This window comes from Eptatretus burgeri, chromosome 14, assembly GCF_056783735.1.
Source record: "Eptatretus burgeri isolate ZD-2024b chromosome 14, Ebu_testis_v1, whole genome shotgun sequence".
Classification (NCBI taxonomy): domain Eukaryota; kingdom Metazoa; phylum Chordata; class Myxini; order Myxiniformes; family Myxinidae; genus Eptatretus; species Eptatretus burgeri.
In genome coordinates, this window is record NC_140974.1 from 63,791,211 (window position 1) to 63,806,738 (window position 15,528).

Here is a 15,528-nt window from a genome sequence, read left to right on the forward strand (position 1 = left end):
GCTCGAGCTGCGAGTGGTGGCTTCTTCTTCTTGGTTCGTGGAGCTCTTTGTTCTCCATTTTGGTTCCCAGCTTGGTGCAACTCATCGACCTCTTCTTGGAGGTGGTTCCTTGGGGGAAGCGGCGCATCGTCGGGAAGGATCGGCGCATCGACGGGAAGGATCGGCGCCTCGTCTCACCAGTACGTGTTGAGAAGCGCGGGAGGATTCGCGGGAGCTCGGGAAGGATCGGCGCCTCGTCTCACCAGCACGTGTTGAGAAGTGCGGGAGGATTCGTGGGAGCTCGGGAAGGATCGGCGCCTCGTCTCACCAGCACGTGTTGAGAAGTGCGGGAGGATTCGCGGGAGCTCGGGAAGGATCGGCACCTCGTCTCACCAGCACGTGTTGAGAAGTGCGGGAGGATTCGCGGGAGCTCGGGAAGGATTGCAGCTCACGGCTATTGGATCCAGCTCACTCTTGCTGGAGCCCGGGTCCGAACAACTTGAAGACCACACGAGGTGGAGAGGTTCAAGATAGGTTCTGGGTTTCAGCTCACCTGTCCTCCGAGCTGTAGCTCGTTATTAAAGGCCTCTGCCACCATTTCTTGGGTGTGTGTGTACTGTATGCGTACGTGGGCCCGTCTAATAAGTAGGACCTGCTGTTAAGTGCAAGTGACTGTACATAATAAGTAGACGGTTGTAGTTCTTGTATAATTATTGCTTGTATAATTGCATGTACGTGTTTTGCCTTGTTTAATTGCATACGTGCTTTATTATAATAAATGTCCTTGTGTGAATGTAAACCTGTTCGTTGCGTCCATTCCCTCATTGAACTGCCCCATCTTGCACTCGGAATATAGTTGGTTTTTAAATAGCCAGTAAAGTGATCGGGTCCAACGGGACTGCGCGATAATACCCCGCTCGGTTATCCCAAAAGGAAGCGAGCTGCTTAAGCGGCTCGTTTCCAAGCGGTCCCGTTGAGGTACAATCTCTCGGTAACCTACCCGCGCGAATAATTAGGGAAATCGAAGATTTGGCGATCGGACCCTGTGGCGCGGGTAGAGTGCGGACAAGGTTGTGGTGTGGTTAAAAACACACCCGTGGCTGGTTTCCGGCATTGATCCGGAAATCCACGACTGGATTGTCCGTTCGGTTGGCGAAGCGACCGCTATTGATTGGTTAGACGCAGTCGTTCGCACGCCGACGGGCGGATATCTACAACAATATAAATTATATATAGTTAAATTAAAATATAAAAAATAATCCATGATAATTTGTGGTGTACTTTTCATCGAAGCCAACATGTTGGTAAGTTTACTTCATGAACTTTGTTCCATTTACTTGTCCAACCAATAGAAGTCGTGTCCAACCTTATGGATTTGTCTTGATTTTTGTGTCCGTGCATGCTTGCATCCGCAACCATATCTCGATCATGTATGTCCCAATTTTATTGGTACTTGGCACAAAGACAACGCATGAGGGTATACATAGGCACATCATTTTGTTTCACGATGCAAAGATGGCTGACTGGTGGTCATTTTAGTTGTAAAAAAACCAAGGTATCAAACACGTCCTCGGCCATTTCTTGGACATGCATTTATTGATCTTCTTCAAACTTGGCACATAGATAATGAATTATATGGCTTACTTTAGCATCTCGTTTTCTTTCGAGATCAGATCCAAGATAGCCAACTTGCGGCCATTTTAGTTGTTAAAAAACCCAATGTTGAACACATCCCCAACCATTTCTCAGACATGCATTTACCGATCTTGTTCAAACTTGGCACACAGATAATGAATGATGGCCTACATGTGCACATCATTCTTTTTTGAGATCAGATCCAAGATGGCCGACTGGCGGCCATTTTGTTACTTAAATGTATCCCCAACCATTTCTCGGACATGCATTTACCAATCTTGTTCAAACTTGGCACACAGATAATGAATGATGACTTACATATGCATATCATGTTTTTTCGAGATCAGATCCAAGATGGTTGACTGGCAGCCATTTTGTTACTTAACCATGTCCCCAACCATTTTTCAGCCATGCATCGTTCGATTTTGTTCAAACATGGCACAAGCACAGCACATGATGGTATACACTTGCATTTAGCTGTATTTTGCGATCCAGTCAAAGATGGCCAACTGGACATTTTAGTTGTAAATAAATATGGGCTAGCCTTTTAACTCCATCAAGCAAAATTACTAAAACAATGGGGGCTCTGACACTTTATGTCTATTTTCCTTGTATTAGCGGGTTTTAATGCAATCATTTTGCCCCCACATTGTTATCAAGCTCTTGGACCTCTACCCCGAGGGACGAGGAGAGAGGAAGGCTTTAACGCAAATGTGACGACGCTTTTCTGCCTAACAGCTCACTATTTACTCCGTCATGGAAATGACTCACGGACTTGAGTTTCACTGGAGTTAAACTGCAATTAAACCGCATTCCTGGCCCTATTCTCCCGCATAACTTTTTTCGTAGCACCCACAGCTGCGTACCACATGCGGCGTCGTGGTCCTATCTTCTGTGGGTTTTCGCTCCTTTCAACTGCACGACTACTCTCATCAAATCCCTTTTGGTGATCAGCTAATTCCCACGGGGACTGGTCATTTATGACACCCAAGTCACCGAGTGGGTCATATTATTTCGTAGACACGCCGCCGAATTGGCCCACTAGTGATACCATCTTTGGGGTTGTCCCTCATACATTCATTTCGCAACACATTTACAACAAAAACAAGTCATCAAATCAAATCAAATGTTAACATTATGAGGACCACCATAAAGACAAACAATGGAAACAAGCCGGTAGGCGACATGGGTGGTCGCTATATAATTGCATAGTCATACAGTTTTTGACGGATCGGGCTGAAAATTTTTGACAAAGAGGTTGATTATAGTGTGCATAAAAGCGCAGAAGCCGATTTTTGATTTTCGAAAAAATATATATAAATATTTTTCGGATTTTTTCAAAAATTTCAAAGTCCTGTTGCTAGGCAACGGTGGCATCCATAGCAATGGTGCTCAAAAGCATACAACTAGATCCTGGTATGAACCTACCAGTCAAGTTCCATCAAAATCGGTTGACTCCTCTGGCCTCCAGAGCTGTTCATTACATACATACAGATGGAAAACCTGAGCATAACGGTAATCTCGCGACCACCCAAAAAGATGAGAAGGATATGAGAAAAACAATGAAGAACTAGAGGGGGAGCACTCGGTAGAGTGCAAACCTCCGCCGCCAATACTGCTCGGTCACTCAAGTGAACCTGATATCCTATTCATTCAATTTGACGTCAACAGTGCTCACAGAGTTATAGTTTGCAACTTTCCCTTTTACTTTTAACTTTTACAGACTCAATTCATTCGTCATAACTAGATTCCTTGAGAGAGAAATTGATTTTACGTGGGTATATCCACCTGAAGTTCGAAAATCAGCCGCAATTATAATTTTGGCATGTTTTTTTGTTGGAAATCACTTATAACATGTAGAAATGCAAAAAAAAAAAATCGAAATTTTGTTGAACAAATTTGCAAATTTTTTTTTCTCGAACAATTTTTTTTTGGGGGGGGTGGTGGAAATCACTTAAAACATGGAGAAATGCAAAAAAAAAATTCAAATATTTTTTCTAATTGGCCGCCATAGTGGCCATGTTGGATTTTGGACCAAGTCCAAAATCTAATGGCATGATCCTTGGACCAGACCTAACCCCCCCCCCCACCAAGTTTCGTCGAAATCCGTCGAGGAGTTTTTCCGTAATACTGTTCAAAAACAAACAAACAAACAAGCAGTCATAGACTGGTATTTACGAAATCGTCAAGTTGACCTCTGACCTTGTCTCATAAAGCTGTCCCGAGAGAAGGTAGCGATGCAAACCAGAAGTTTCTACGATGAATCTGTACCAGACCATCAAAAATCGGAACGTCGACCAAAGCAAAAATCTCCATTTCTCCACGCAATTATTTTATATTATTTCATCAAAGTCACAAACCGTAATATTCGGCCATCCACCAACAATCTTTACATAATCCGACGGCTCAGTGAGTCAGGCATACGATAACAACCTTTATTGGGATAAAAAATTGACTTTTAAACACCATCTTTATCGAAAACACCGTCAGCGCGCACACGGAAAAAACTTTACGTGACTCAACGACGCGTCTGCTCAAGCGCGCTGCATCACGTGACGACACGTGATGCGTCGAGTGAAATATTTTTTATACAATCTTAAAACGTCTCCAAAACATCCGATTTTTACCAGAATTTCAACAACCGAGTTTTAAGCGTCCTAAGCGATCGCAAAAACCGAAGACAAAATTAAAATTGAAGTTAAAACGAACTCGTAACGTCGAGCGAAGCAAAAATACTCCATTTCTCCACATGAATTTACGGAATTATGTTTGACCTCACTATGACCTTGCCCTTTGACCGATTTGACCAAAATCTAATCAGCGCTCGCCATCAACCTCGTGAGTCACGTGGTGTAATTTGACATTGGTAGCTTCTTCCATTCTCGAGTTATCGTGCCTACAAACAAACAAACAAGCAGTCATAGACTGGTACTTAGGAAATCGTCAACTTGACCTCTGACCTTGTCTAATAAAAGCTGTCTCTCGAGAAGGTAGCGACGCAAACAAGAAGTTTCTACGATGATTCTGTACCAAACCATCAAAATTGAATGTTTTGGATGTTCGACCTCACTGTGACCTTGACTTTTGACCGATTTTGACCAAAATCTAATCAGCGCTAGCCACCACACTACTGAATCACGTGGTGTAATTTGACATTGGTAGCTTCTTCCGTTCTCGAGTTATCATTTTTTGGATGTTTGACCTCACTGTGACCTTGACCTTTGACCGATTTTGACCAAAATCTAGTCAGCACTAGCCATCACGCTCCTGAATCAAGTGGTGTAATTTGACATGGGTAGCTTCTTCCGTTCTCGAGTTATCGTGCCTACAAACAAACAAACAAACAAACAAACAGAAACGGAAGTCATCAATATACTTTCGAAATCTTTAGATTTGGTAAGTAACAAGCAGTCATAGACTGGTACTTACGAAATCGTCAACTTGACCTCTGACCATGTCTCATAAAAGCTGTCTCGAGAAAAGGTAGCGACGCAAACCAGAAGTTTCTACGATGATTCTGCACCAAACCATGAAAAATCGTAACGTCGACCGAAGCAAAAATCTCCATTTCTCCAAGCAATTATTTTATATTATTTTATCAAAGTCACAAAACCGTAATATTCGGTCATCCACCAACAATCTTTACATAATCCGACGGCTCAGCGAGTCAGGCATGCGATGATAACCTTTATTGGTATAAAAAATGACTTTTAAACACCATCTTTATCGAAAACACAGTCAGCGCGCACACGGAAAACTTTTACGTGACTCAACGATGCGTCTGCTCGAGCGCGCTGCATCATGGGATGACCCGTGATGCGTCGAGTAAAATATTTTTTATATAATCTTAAAACGTCTCCAAAACATCCAATTTTTACCAGAATTTCGACAAGCGAGCTTTAAGCGTCCTAAGCGATCGCAAAAACAGAAGACAAAATTAAAATCGAAGTTAAAACGAACTCGTAACGTCGAGCGAAGCAAAAATACTCCATTTCTCCACATTAATTTACGGAATTATGTTTGACCTCACTGTGACCTTGACCTTTGACCGATTTTGACCAAAATCTAATCAGCGCTAGCCATCACCCTCCTGAATCACGTGGTGTAATTTGACATTGGTAGCTTCTTCCGTTCTCGAGTTATCGTGCCTACAAACAAACAAACACACAAACAGAAACGGAAGGCATGAATATACTTACGAAATCTTAAGATTTCATAAGGAACAAACAAGCAGTCATAGACTGGTACTAACGAAATCGTCAACTTGACCTCTGACCTTGCCTAATAAAAGCTGTCTCTCGAGAAGGTAGCGACGCAAACCAGAAGTTTCTCCGATGATTCTGTACCAAACCATCAAAAATCGAATGTTTTAGATGTTTGACCTCACTGTGACCTTGACCTTTGACTGATTTTGACCAAAATCTAAGCAACGCTAGCCACCACCCTCCTGAATCACATGGTGTAATTTGACATTGCTAGCTTCTTCCGTTCTCGAGTTATCGTGCCTACAAACAAACAAGCACACAAACAAACAAGCAGTCATAGACTGGTACTTACGAAATCGTCAACTTGACCTCTGACCTTGTCCAATAAAAGCTGTCTCTCGAGAAGGTAGCGATGCAAACCAGAAGTTTCTACGATGATTCTGTGCCAAACCATCAAAAATCGAATGTTTTGGATGTTTGACCTCACTGTGACCAAAATCTAAGCAACGCTAGCCACCACCATCCTGAATCACGTGGTGTAATTCGACATTGGTAGCTTCTTCCGTTCTCGAGTTATCGTGCCTACAAACAAACAAACAAACAAACAAGCAGTCATAGACTGGTACTTACGAAATCGTCAACTTGACCTCTGACCTTGTCTCATAAAAGCTGTCTCTTGAGAAGGTAGCGACACAAACCAGAATTTTTTACGATGATTCTGTACCAAACCATCAAAAATCGAATGTTTTGGATGTTTGACCTCACTGTGACCTTGACCTTTGACCGATTTTGAACAAAATCTAATCAGCACTAGCCACCATCCTCCTAAATCACGTGGTGTAATTTGACATTGGTAGCTTCTTCCATTCGAGTTATCTGTACCAAACCATCAAAAATCAAATATTTGACCTCACCGTGACCTTGACCTCTGACCGATTTTGACCAAAATCTAAACAGCACTAGCCATCACCCTCCTGAATCACGTGGTGTAATTTGACATTGGAAGCTTCTTCCGTTCTCGAGTTATCATTTTTTGGATGTTTGACCTCACTGTGACCTTGACCTTTGACCGATTTTGACCAAAATCTAATCAGCACTAGCCATCACCCTCCTGAATCACGTGGTGTAATTTGACATTGGTAGCTTCTTCCGTTCTCGAGTTATCTGTACCAAACCATCAAAAATCGAATATTTGACCTCACCGTGACCTTGACCTTTGACCGATTTTGACCAAAATCTAATCAGCACTAGCCATCACCCTCCTGAATCACGTGGTGTAATTTGACATTGGAAGCTTCTTCCGTTCTCGAGTTATCATTTTTTGGATGTTTGACCTCACTGTGACCTTGACCTTTGACCGATTTTGACCAAAATCTAATCAGCACTAGCCATCACCCTCCTGAATCACGTGGTGTAATTTGACATTGGTAGCTTCTTCCGTTCTCGAGTTATCTGTACCAAACCATCAAAAATCGAATATTTGACCTCACCGTGACCTTGACCTTTGACCGATTTTGACCAAAATCTAATCAGCACTAGCCATCACCCTCCTGAATCACGTGGTGTAATTTGACATTGGTAGCTTCTTCCGTTCTCGAGTTATCGTGCCTACAAACAAACAAACAAACAGAAACGGAAGGCATCAATATACTTACGAAATCTTTAGATTTCGTAAGTAACAAACACAAACAAACAAACAGAAAGGGGTGAAAAAAGTAACCTCCGATCTTCGATGGCGGAGGTTAACGAGTTTCAAAGTTGCGTGTCAACAACGAACGGAACAGGAAGATTATCAACTTCCGGCGTCACACAGAAAACGATTCAGCGCAAAAAACGTTGCTCTTCCGCATTAACCCCGCCCACAATCCACCCGGCAATCTCCGCCCACAATCCACCCGGCAATCTCCGCCCACAATCCACCCGGCAATCTCCGCCCACAATCCATCCGGCAATCTCCGCCCATAATCCACCCGGCAATCTCCGCCCACAATCCACCCGGCAATCTCCGCCCACAATTCACCCGGCAATCTCCGCCCACAATCCACCCGGCAATCTCCGCCCACGATCCACCCGGCAATCTCCGCCCACAATCCACCCGGCAATCTCCGCCCATGATCCACCCGGCAATCTCCGCCCATAATCCACCCGGCAATCTCCGCCCACAATCCACCCGGCAATCTCCGCCCACAATCCACCCGGCAATCTCCGCCCACAATCCATCCGGCAATCTCCGCCCATAATCCACCCGGCAATCTCTGCCCACAATCCACCCGGCAATCTCCGCCCACAATTCACCCGGCAATCTCCGCCCACAATCCACCCGGCAATCTCCGCCCACGATCCACCCGGCAATCTCCGCCCACAATCCACCCGGCAATCTCCGCCCATGATCCACCCGGCAATCTCCGCCCATAATCCACCCGGCAATCTCCGCCCACAATCCACCCGGCAATCTCCGCCCGCAATCTCCGCCCACAATTCACCCGGCAATCTCCGCCCACAATCCACCCGGCAATCTCCACCCACGATCCACCCGGCAATCTCCGCCCACAATCCATCCGGCAATCTCCGCCCACGATCCACCCGGCAATCTCCGCCCACAATCCATCCGGCAATCTCCGCCCATAATCCACCCGGCAATCTCCGCCCACAATTCACCCGGCAATCTCCGCCCACAATCCACCCGGCAATCTCCACCCACAATCCATCCGGCAATCTCCGCCCATAATCCACCCGGCAATCTCTGCCCACAATCCACCCGGCAATCTCCGCCCACAATTCACCCGGCAATCTCCGCCCACGATCCACCCGGCAATCTCCGCCCACGATCCACCCGGCAATCTCCGCCCACGATCCACCCGGCAATCTCCGCCCATAATCCACCCGGCAATCTCCGCCCACAATCCACCCGGCAATCTCCGCCCACAATCTCCGCCCACAATTCACCCGGCAATCTCCGCCCACAATCCACCCGGCAATCTCCACCCACGATCCACCCGGCAATCTCCGCCCACAATCCATCCGGCAATCTCCGCCCACGATCCACCCGGCAATCTCCGCCCACAATCCATCCGGCAATCTCCGCCCATAATCCACCCGGCAATCTCCGCCCACAATTCACCCGGCAATCTCCGCCCACAATCCACCCGGCAATCTCCGCCCACGATCCACCCGGCAATCTCCGCCCACGATCCACCCGGCAATCTCCGCCCACAATCCACCCGGCAATCTCCGCCCATGATCCACCCGGCAATCTCCGCCCAAAATCCACCCGGCAATCTCCGCCCACAATCCACCCGGCAATCTCCGCCCACAATCCACCCGGCAATCTCCGCCCACATCACATCCAACAATAAGTGTGACAGAAGACACAGGACAGAATAGCTAATTTTATAACAGCGCGATGTCGCCGCGCTGAAATTAAAACAAGAACAGGTATTAACAACAACGGTGCCTCAAGATAAACGAATTTGATAATATCAGGATAAAATATATATATATATATATATATATATATATATATATATATATATATATATATATATATATATATATATGTATATATAAATATATATAACACTCACGCAGAGGTGTTAATTTACCTTAAAATAATATGCAACATGAAAGTAAGAAGTTGGTGCTCTACTGTCCTTACATATCATAATGACATGGAAAAGGATCGAAATATGAGAAAAAAAGGAAGGAAGAACAATGGATATGAAAGGGGAAGGAAGAAAAAGGAGGACGAGAAAATAAATTTGGGGAGAAGCAGGAAACTAAACAAAAAAAGACAAAGAAAAAAAAACCAAACAAAAGGGACAAACAAAGGGGTGGAGATTATCGACAAATCACAGTCACCGTTGGCACCGGTGTGATTTTGGACAATACAACCAAACAAAGATTTCTTTTATTAAATAATTAACAATAGGAGTAACAATTGTAGTTATCAATGATAACATTAGTGTTGTTGACGAGCGAGCAAATTGTGCCGAGTCACGCGCACGCAGCACGTGACGTCACAATCACGCGCCAAGGACGCTCCGTCATTCGTGCGTCACCATCACGTGACCAGGGGTTGACGAAACTGGGGAAATTAAGTCTGAATCACGATAGAATCAACGGGGAGACGTTTCACATGGACACCCAATGGGTGAGACAAATGGAAAATTGAAGGTATTATGAAAACAACAATTTGTAATCACAATTTAATTGTAATATACACAATTACACAGCGAAGACATTTCTGTCCATTCTTTCCTCCTTCATATATTAAATACCTCAGAAGAAATAAAAACACCTCGATCTCCCGTTCATATATCATTATTTCAGCAATAAAAGCCAAATATGTGAAACACACCAACAACAGGCTGAATAAATAATTAACCAAGTAAAAATAAATAAATATGGAAACAGAAAAGCAAACAAAGAAACCGGTCACGTGATGCGTGTTTCCTCACAAGAGGAGGTTGGATGATGAAACATTGTAACCGATCCGTTTCTCCACGTTCTGAGGTAAATGTTTCCCTCTCGGCTGCGGACGTGAAACGCTGCGATCTCTCGGGTTGCTACGGCCGAGCAATGTCGACGAACTCCGGACTCCGGCCTCCGGACGAACCCAAATAAAAATTTATTATCAGGACAATAACACCGCGTCGAGATTCGTTAAACTTGACAAGTCAAAGATATACTCGTATTTACTGCTCTTTTATGTGAGTAAAGTCCAACTTTGATGATTGCGAACGTTGGTTTTGGCAGACTATGACACGGGCGGTGTATAATCACACGTGATTTGCAATCTTCCGAGCTGTTCGTTGTTATTTTCCAAAGAAGTGGAAAAACATCAACAGGAAAGAGGAAAAAAAAACATTTACTCGATGAGAAGTTTATTGTTTTGATTCCTTCTCTTTCCTGGAATTCTTTACGGTTCGTAGAGGTTTATAGAAACTGTGGTTTTTAAAATGAGGGTCAATATACCGAACTGGGGATGAAATCGAACATAAAAAGAGAGTAAATAACTTATACAAGGAAATAGGATCCAAAAATATGTCTTCAACCAATGGAACATGGACCGAGCGAGACACCGACCAATGAGAAGTGCCCACCTGATTAATTATTCACGAAAGCCACGCCCTTTTCTCCACAACATTATATAAACATCGGCAACGGTCATTTGTTTTCAGATTGCGAGATCAGGGTTGTGTTCCCGCTTCAACAGTGCTTGAACGGAACAGGTCCCTGTGGTTTCGTACAGTTTTTCTTTTGTCTTCTCTTTCTTCGATTTTCATTTGACCGAAAACGCAACAACCATGGCCGCAGAAAAATGCCAAATCCGCCAAAATTACCATACCGATTGTGAGGCGGCTGTGAACCGCCAGATCAACATGGAGCTGCACGCCTCGTACGTCTACTTGTCCATGGTGAGGTCGTTGTAGTAGTAGTAGTAGTAGTAGTAAACTACCTCTCGTGGTTGTTAACGTTGAAGGATTCTTTTCTCTTTGACAAGGGGTTCCTTTATTTGGGTTATAACCCTCCCTTCCAACCCCCACCTGTTCCATTCTTGTTTTATAACCTGCAAGCAAAGGTACCCGGTGTTGCGTGTTGTCTGACAAAGCCGGGTCTGTCCAACCTCTTTCCCCCCCCCCCCACTCGCTCCCTCCCTCGCCCCCTTACCCCAGCTCGCCCCCTCTTCCCCCACTCCCCCTTTACCCCCACTCCCCCTTTACCCCCCGCTCGACCCCCCTTACCCCCGACCTCCCTTGTCCCCTGCCTGACCCCCTTTTACCCCCGCCGACCCCCCTTTTACCCCCGCCGACCCCCCCTTTTACCCCCCCGCACATAGTTCATGCTTGGAGCCTCATCGGTATGCATTGCTGTCTCTGCGATTGCTGATAATTATTCGCCAATAAGTGATGAAACCAGTCCATTAGCTGAGGGGGTGCATAGCATTGGGATTCTAATGTGTGTGCTATGTGAACGTCTTTATAATTGTTGAGGAACTCTGGGAAGGGTTCGAAACAGCGTTAGCACTTACCTTGTGTAAGTGTCCTTGGGTTCCTTTATGCAGCTACTTGGGCTGGAGGAGTGTGGGAGGGGTGTGTATGTGTATATATGTATATATATATATATATATATATATATATATATATATATATATATGTATGTGTGTGTTTTGTTTGAATTTATATACGACAAATGGTAGTGCATGGAGAATTGGTGCTGGTGAAGGGGAAGAAGGTTTATGGGGAAGGCAGAGAAGGGATAGGGGACAAACTCCACATTGTTGAACCTCTGGCATTTCATATAACTTTCTAATGTATTTTTCAGTTCCTGTGATGTCTCGCATGACACCAGTTGGTCTGTTCCTTATCTCTGATTTCCCAATCCCTTTCTCTAATGCTAGAGTTCCTATTTCTCACGGGATGACGTGGCTTTGAAGAACTTTGCCAAGTTTTTCCGGGAGCAGAGTCACGAGGAGCGGGAGCATGCAGAAAAATTTATGAGGTACCAGAACCAGCGTGGAGGTCGTGTTTTACTGAAAGACATCAAGGTACCTATGAATTGACCTGGTCTATTGTATTTTTGGTGGTTATAGATTGTTGTTGTTTTTTACTTTGACATAAGCTGCCTGTGCTTGTAATAGTGTCCATGAGGCTGAATCCCCCACCCCTGGTTGAGCTGAGACGGAACAAAATTGGGACAACACCACAAAGGGAACAGTAGGACAAGGGGGGGTGCCAACAGCAGGGTGGAGGGAGAAAGTAGATAGAGGTGGACAACCAAGGGATGTGGGTGATGATTGCGAAGGGTAGACAATATGGATACATAAGCAATTTTTTGGGATTGGTGTGGGGTGGTTCAACAGATGTAGAATTTTTTTTTTTTTTTTTTTTTTTTTTTTTTTTGAATGGGGATGACTTGAGATGGTGGTGAACAGCTGTCTTGAACGAGATGGAAGAATGAGTTTGAAGAGTGGAAGGTGGTTCCACAGGTGGGAAAAGAGAAATAAATGAGTGGAGGTGAGCAGTGATTCTGGATTTAGGCAGTTACACTTGGAAGTGTTGGTTGGCGGACCATGTGCATACTGCAAATACTGGGGGGGGGGGGGAGACTGAGCCTGGAGGGCAAAGGGTGCAAGTCCAGAAATTAGGTGGAAGAAGACAGACCACTGACCTGTCAGTGATTGTGAAGTGACATGCCCATACTCAGCTTCATCATGAGATTCCATTTATATGAAAGGCCTTTGTTTCCAAGGCATCAAGCTGAGCAAGATGAGTTTATAGGGGAGCCAGCCCAAAGGGGAGAGCAATACTCCATCAAGTTGTGGATGGAGGCCTTGTCGGTGGATAGTTCAGGTGTGCCAAGGAAAGACTGCATGATGGAGGATGCCCAGTCTGGATCTGGAGTGTGGAGGATCTGGCTTTGGAGGCCATCTTTGAAATGTGGCTTGCCAAAGAGAGATCATGGCTGAGTGAGACCCAATCGTTTGAGTGACTGAACCTCTTTGATAGGGTTGTTGAGAAGGTGGAAGGAAGGGCTTGCAGTATGGTCCTCAGACTAAATATCTCCTTTCTTCTCTCCCTTCTTCTTCTCTCTCTTCTTCTCTCTCTCTCTGACTTGTTCCAAGTGTGACTAGTTTAGGAGGAGAGGCTACTGCCTGTCAGAGGGATGTTGTGGCAGAGGAATCAGCAAAGAGATGAAGGATTTTCCAGTCAGTAATATGGGGCTGAGAACATTGCCTTGTGGTACTCCAGACTTGATGGGAAAAGGAGAAGAAAGGGTTCCATTGAGTTGCTTGTTGCTGATGAATAGAGGAAGTCAGTAATCCAAGAGAGGAGCTGACCTTGGATTCCAAAGGAAGACAGTTTGGGCAGGATGCCAGACTGTATCAAAAGCTTGTGACATGTCCAGATAGCCCAAATCATGTCTGACATTGAGGGCCTCCATTCCTTGTTGGGAGAGTGGCAGCAGCATGTCCAAGGTAGTGTGACCAGGTCTGAGTCAATCAGAATTAATCTGAGAAAAGGAATTTTACGTCACCTGCAATGATGGATACCATGACCTGACTCATTGGAAGTAAGTGAATGAGTCTGTAGTTGAGGTGTGCGTGTGTGCGTGCTTGTGTTGGCTGGCTGAAAGCCAAAGTAGCTGAAACTCACCTGCCACAGTGGAAAAGTTTGGCAGCCCTCAACCATGCCATCATCCATTCAAGCAGATGGATGATGGCATGGTAAATGATAGGATGAAAAGGGCAGAAAGAGAAAGAGGAAGTGCAAGCTCAGCAGATTTTTTTTCAGACGTGTGAACTGATGCCGAGGCAGTTCAGCAAATGTGAGTTGCAGAGACAGTTGAGGGCTGCCAAACTTTTCCACTGTGCAAAAGACAATTCAGGAGCAGTTGGGAAGGGTGGGTACAGAGCAAGGCATTAGTGACACAATAATTTGAAGCAACCACAGAATTGAGGTGTTTGGCCTTCTCATGAGGAGTCTGCTGTGCTGCCATTTGAAGAGGGAAGTGATGGAAGGGAGAATACACCAGACTTGAAAGTGGCCCCAGGTTTTAGAGGGAGACAAATTTGAAAGATCATTTTTGAGAGTGGACACTTGTTGCAAGCTTTGTGGAAAGATTTTTGGTTGGATTTGCCTTGCAAGAGGAAAATGAAAGTTGTTTGAAAGAAACTGCTTCACCACAAGATTTAGAGTACCAAGGGCGATAGGATGGGTAAGATAACAAGGTGAGATGGGATGAATGTGTGCGTTCGAGAGCAGGTGTCTCTGGAAGAATTCCCAGGCTGAATGGATATAGTAGACAAGTCCTGAAGTTTTTAAAGTAAACATGGTGGCTAATCTTTCCGTTGTGAAAATTTAGTTTTGAGCTTTATTCACATGAGCAAGAATTTTTCATTCTTGCTGTTAAAGCAACCGTTGTACATTTGAGTATTTTGAAGGCATTGGGTTTTTAATGAAGTGTAAGCTTGTTTGAGTAATTGTGCTTTTGGATCGGACTGATCTGAGCGTACGGTTGTTCATTGATTTGCAGACACCAGAGAAGGATGACTGGACCAATGGACTCGAGGCCGTAGAGTTGGCTTTGCAACTGGAGAAGAATGTGAACCAATCACTGCTGGATCTCCATGACATTGCTACGAAGAAAAAGGATCCTGCAGTAATTTGAGCACCTCATGTCCGATTGGCCAAAGTTGTTCCCAAGGATATTTTGTTTGTTTCTGTAGAATATTTTTCTTTTTAAAGTCAATAGTTGCATATCGCTCTGTCATTCCAGATGTGCGAGTTCTTGGAGCGAGAGTACCTGGGTGAGCAAGTTGAAGCGATCAAGAAACTCGGAGACTTCGTGACCAATCTGATGCGCCTCGGTGTTCCGGGCAATGGTGTCGGTGAATACCTCTTCGACAAGTTTACCCTCAAGGATGAGGGAGCTGATTAGGACTTGTCACCTCAATGCTCTTCCTTCCTTGTCATTCACTTTAGTTTATATTAGCCAAAAACATCCATGACACTGCACATCCTGCGTCACGGTTCACCTTTTTTGCAAACATCACTTGCCGCCTCCTCACCCACACACTTCTTATAAATGGGAGGAAGTTGCTTGAGCCAAGCATAATTCAATCCCTTGGCCTGTATTGATTATCATTTCCTTTACTTGCTCCTCAGTGTTTCCCACTAAATTGCAGAAATAAAAGCTGAGCATTGAA

The 15,528-nt window shown here is 44.8% G+C and overlaps 1 protein-coding gene and 1 long non-coding RNA gene across 2 annotated transcripts; one reads left to right on the forward strand and one right to left on the reverse strand.

The window, feature by feature from the left end:
• Positions 1-727: 727 nt before the first annotated feature.
• On the reverse strand, positions 728-10,778 carry LOC147013410 (uncharacterized). Its single transcript, XR_015051330.1, has 3 exons — positions 10,277-10,778; positions 5,044-5,131; positions 728-3,879 (listed from the first exon to the last, which is right to left on the reverse strand). It is a non-coding gene; the product is annotated as an uncharacterized LOC147013410 (long non-coding RNA).
• A 148-nt stretch (positions 10,779-10,926) lies between these two features.
• LOC147013411 (ferritin heavy chain B-like) lies at positions 10,927-15,528 on the forward strand. Its single transcript, XM_085855215.1, has 4 exons — positions 10,927-11,236; positions 12,220-12,366; positions 14,856-14,981; positions 15,099-15,528. Exons 1-4 carry the CDS (start codon positions 11,126-11,128, stop codon positions 15,258-15,260), a joined length of 546 nt encoding a protein of 181 aa, XP_085711341.1. The 5' UTR covers positions 10,927-11,125; the 3' UTR covers positions 15,261-15,528.

What these genes read in the sequence shown, in the direction of transcription:
- LOC147013411 (XM_085855215.1), top strand. Translation starts at nt 11,126, where the DNA reads ATGGCCGCAGAAAAATGCCAAATCCGCCAAAATTACCATACCGATTGT. An exon ending in TTTTACTGAAAGACATCAAG is followed by an intron (nt 12,367 to 14,855) that starts GTACCTATGAAT and finishes ATTGATTTGCAG; the next exon opens with ACACCAGAGAAGGATGACTG. An exon ending in CGAAGAAAAAGGATCCTGCA is followed by an intron (nt 14,982 to 15,098) that starts GTAATTTGAGCA and finishes CTGTCATTCCAG; the next exon opens with ATGTGCGAGTTCTTGGAGCG.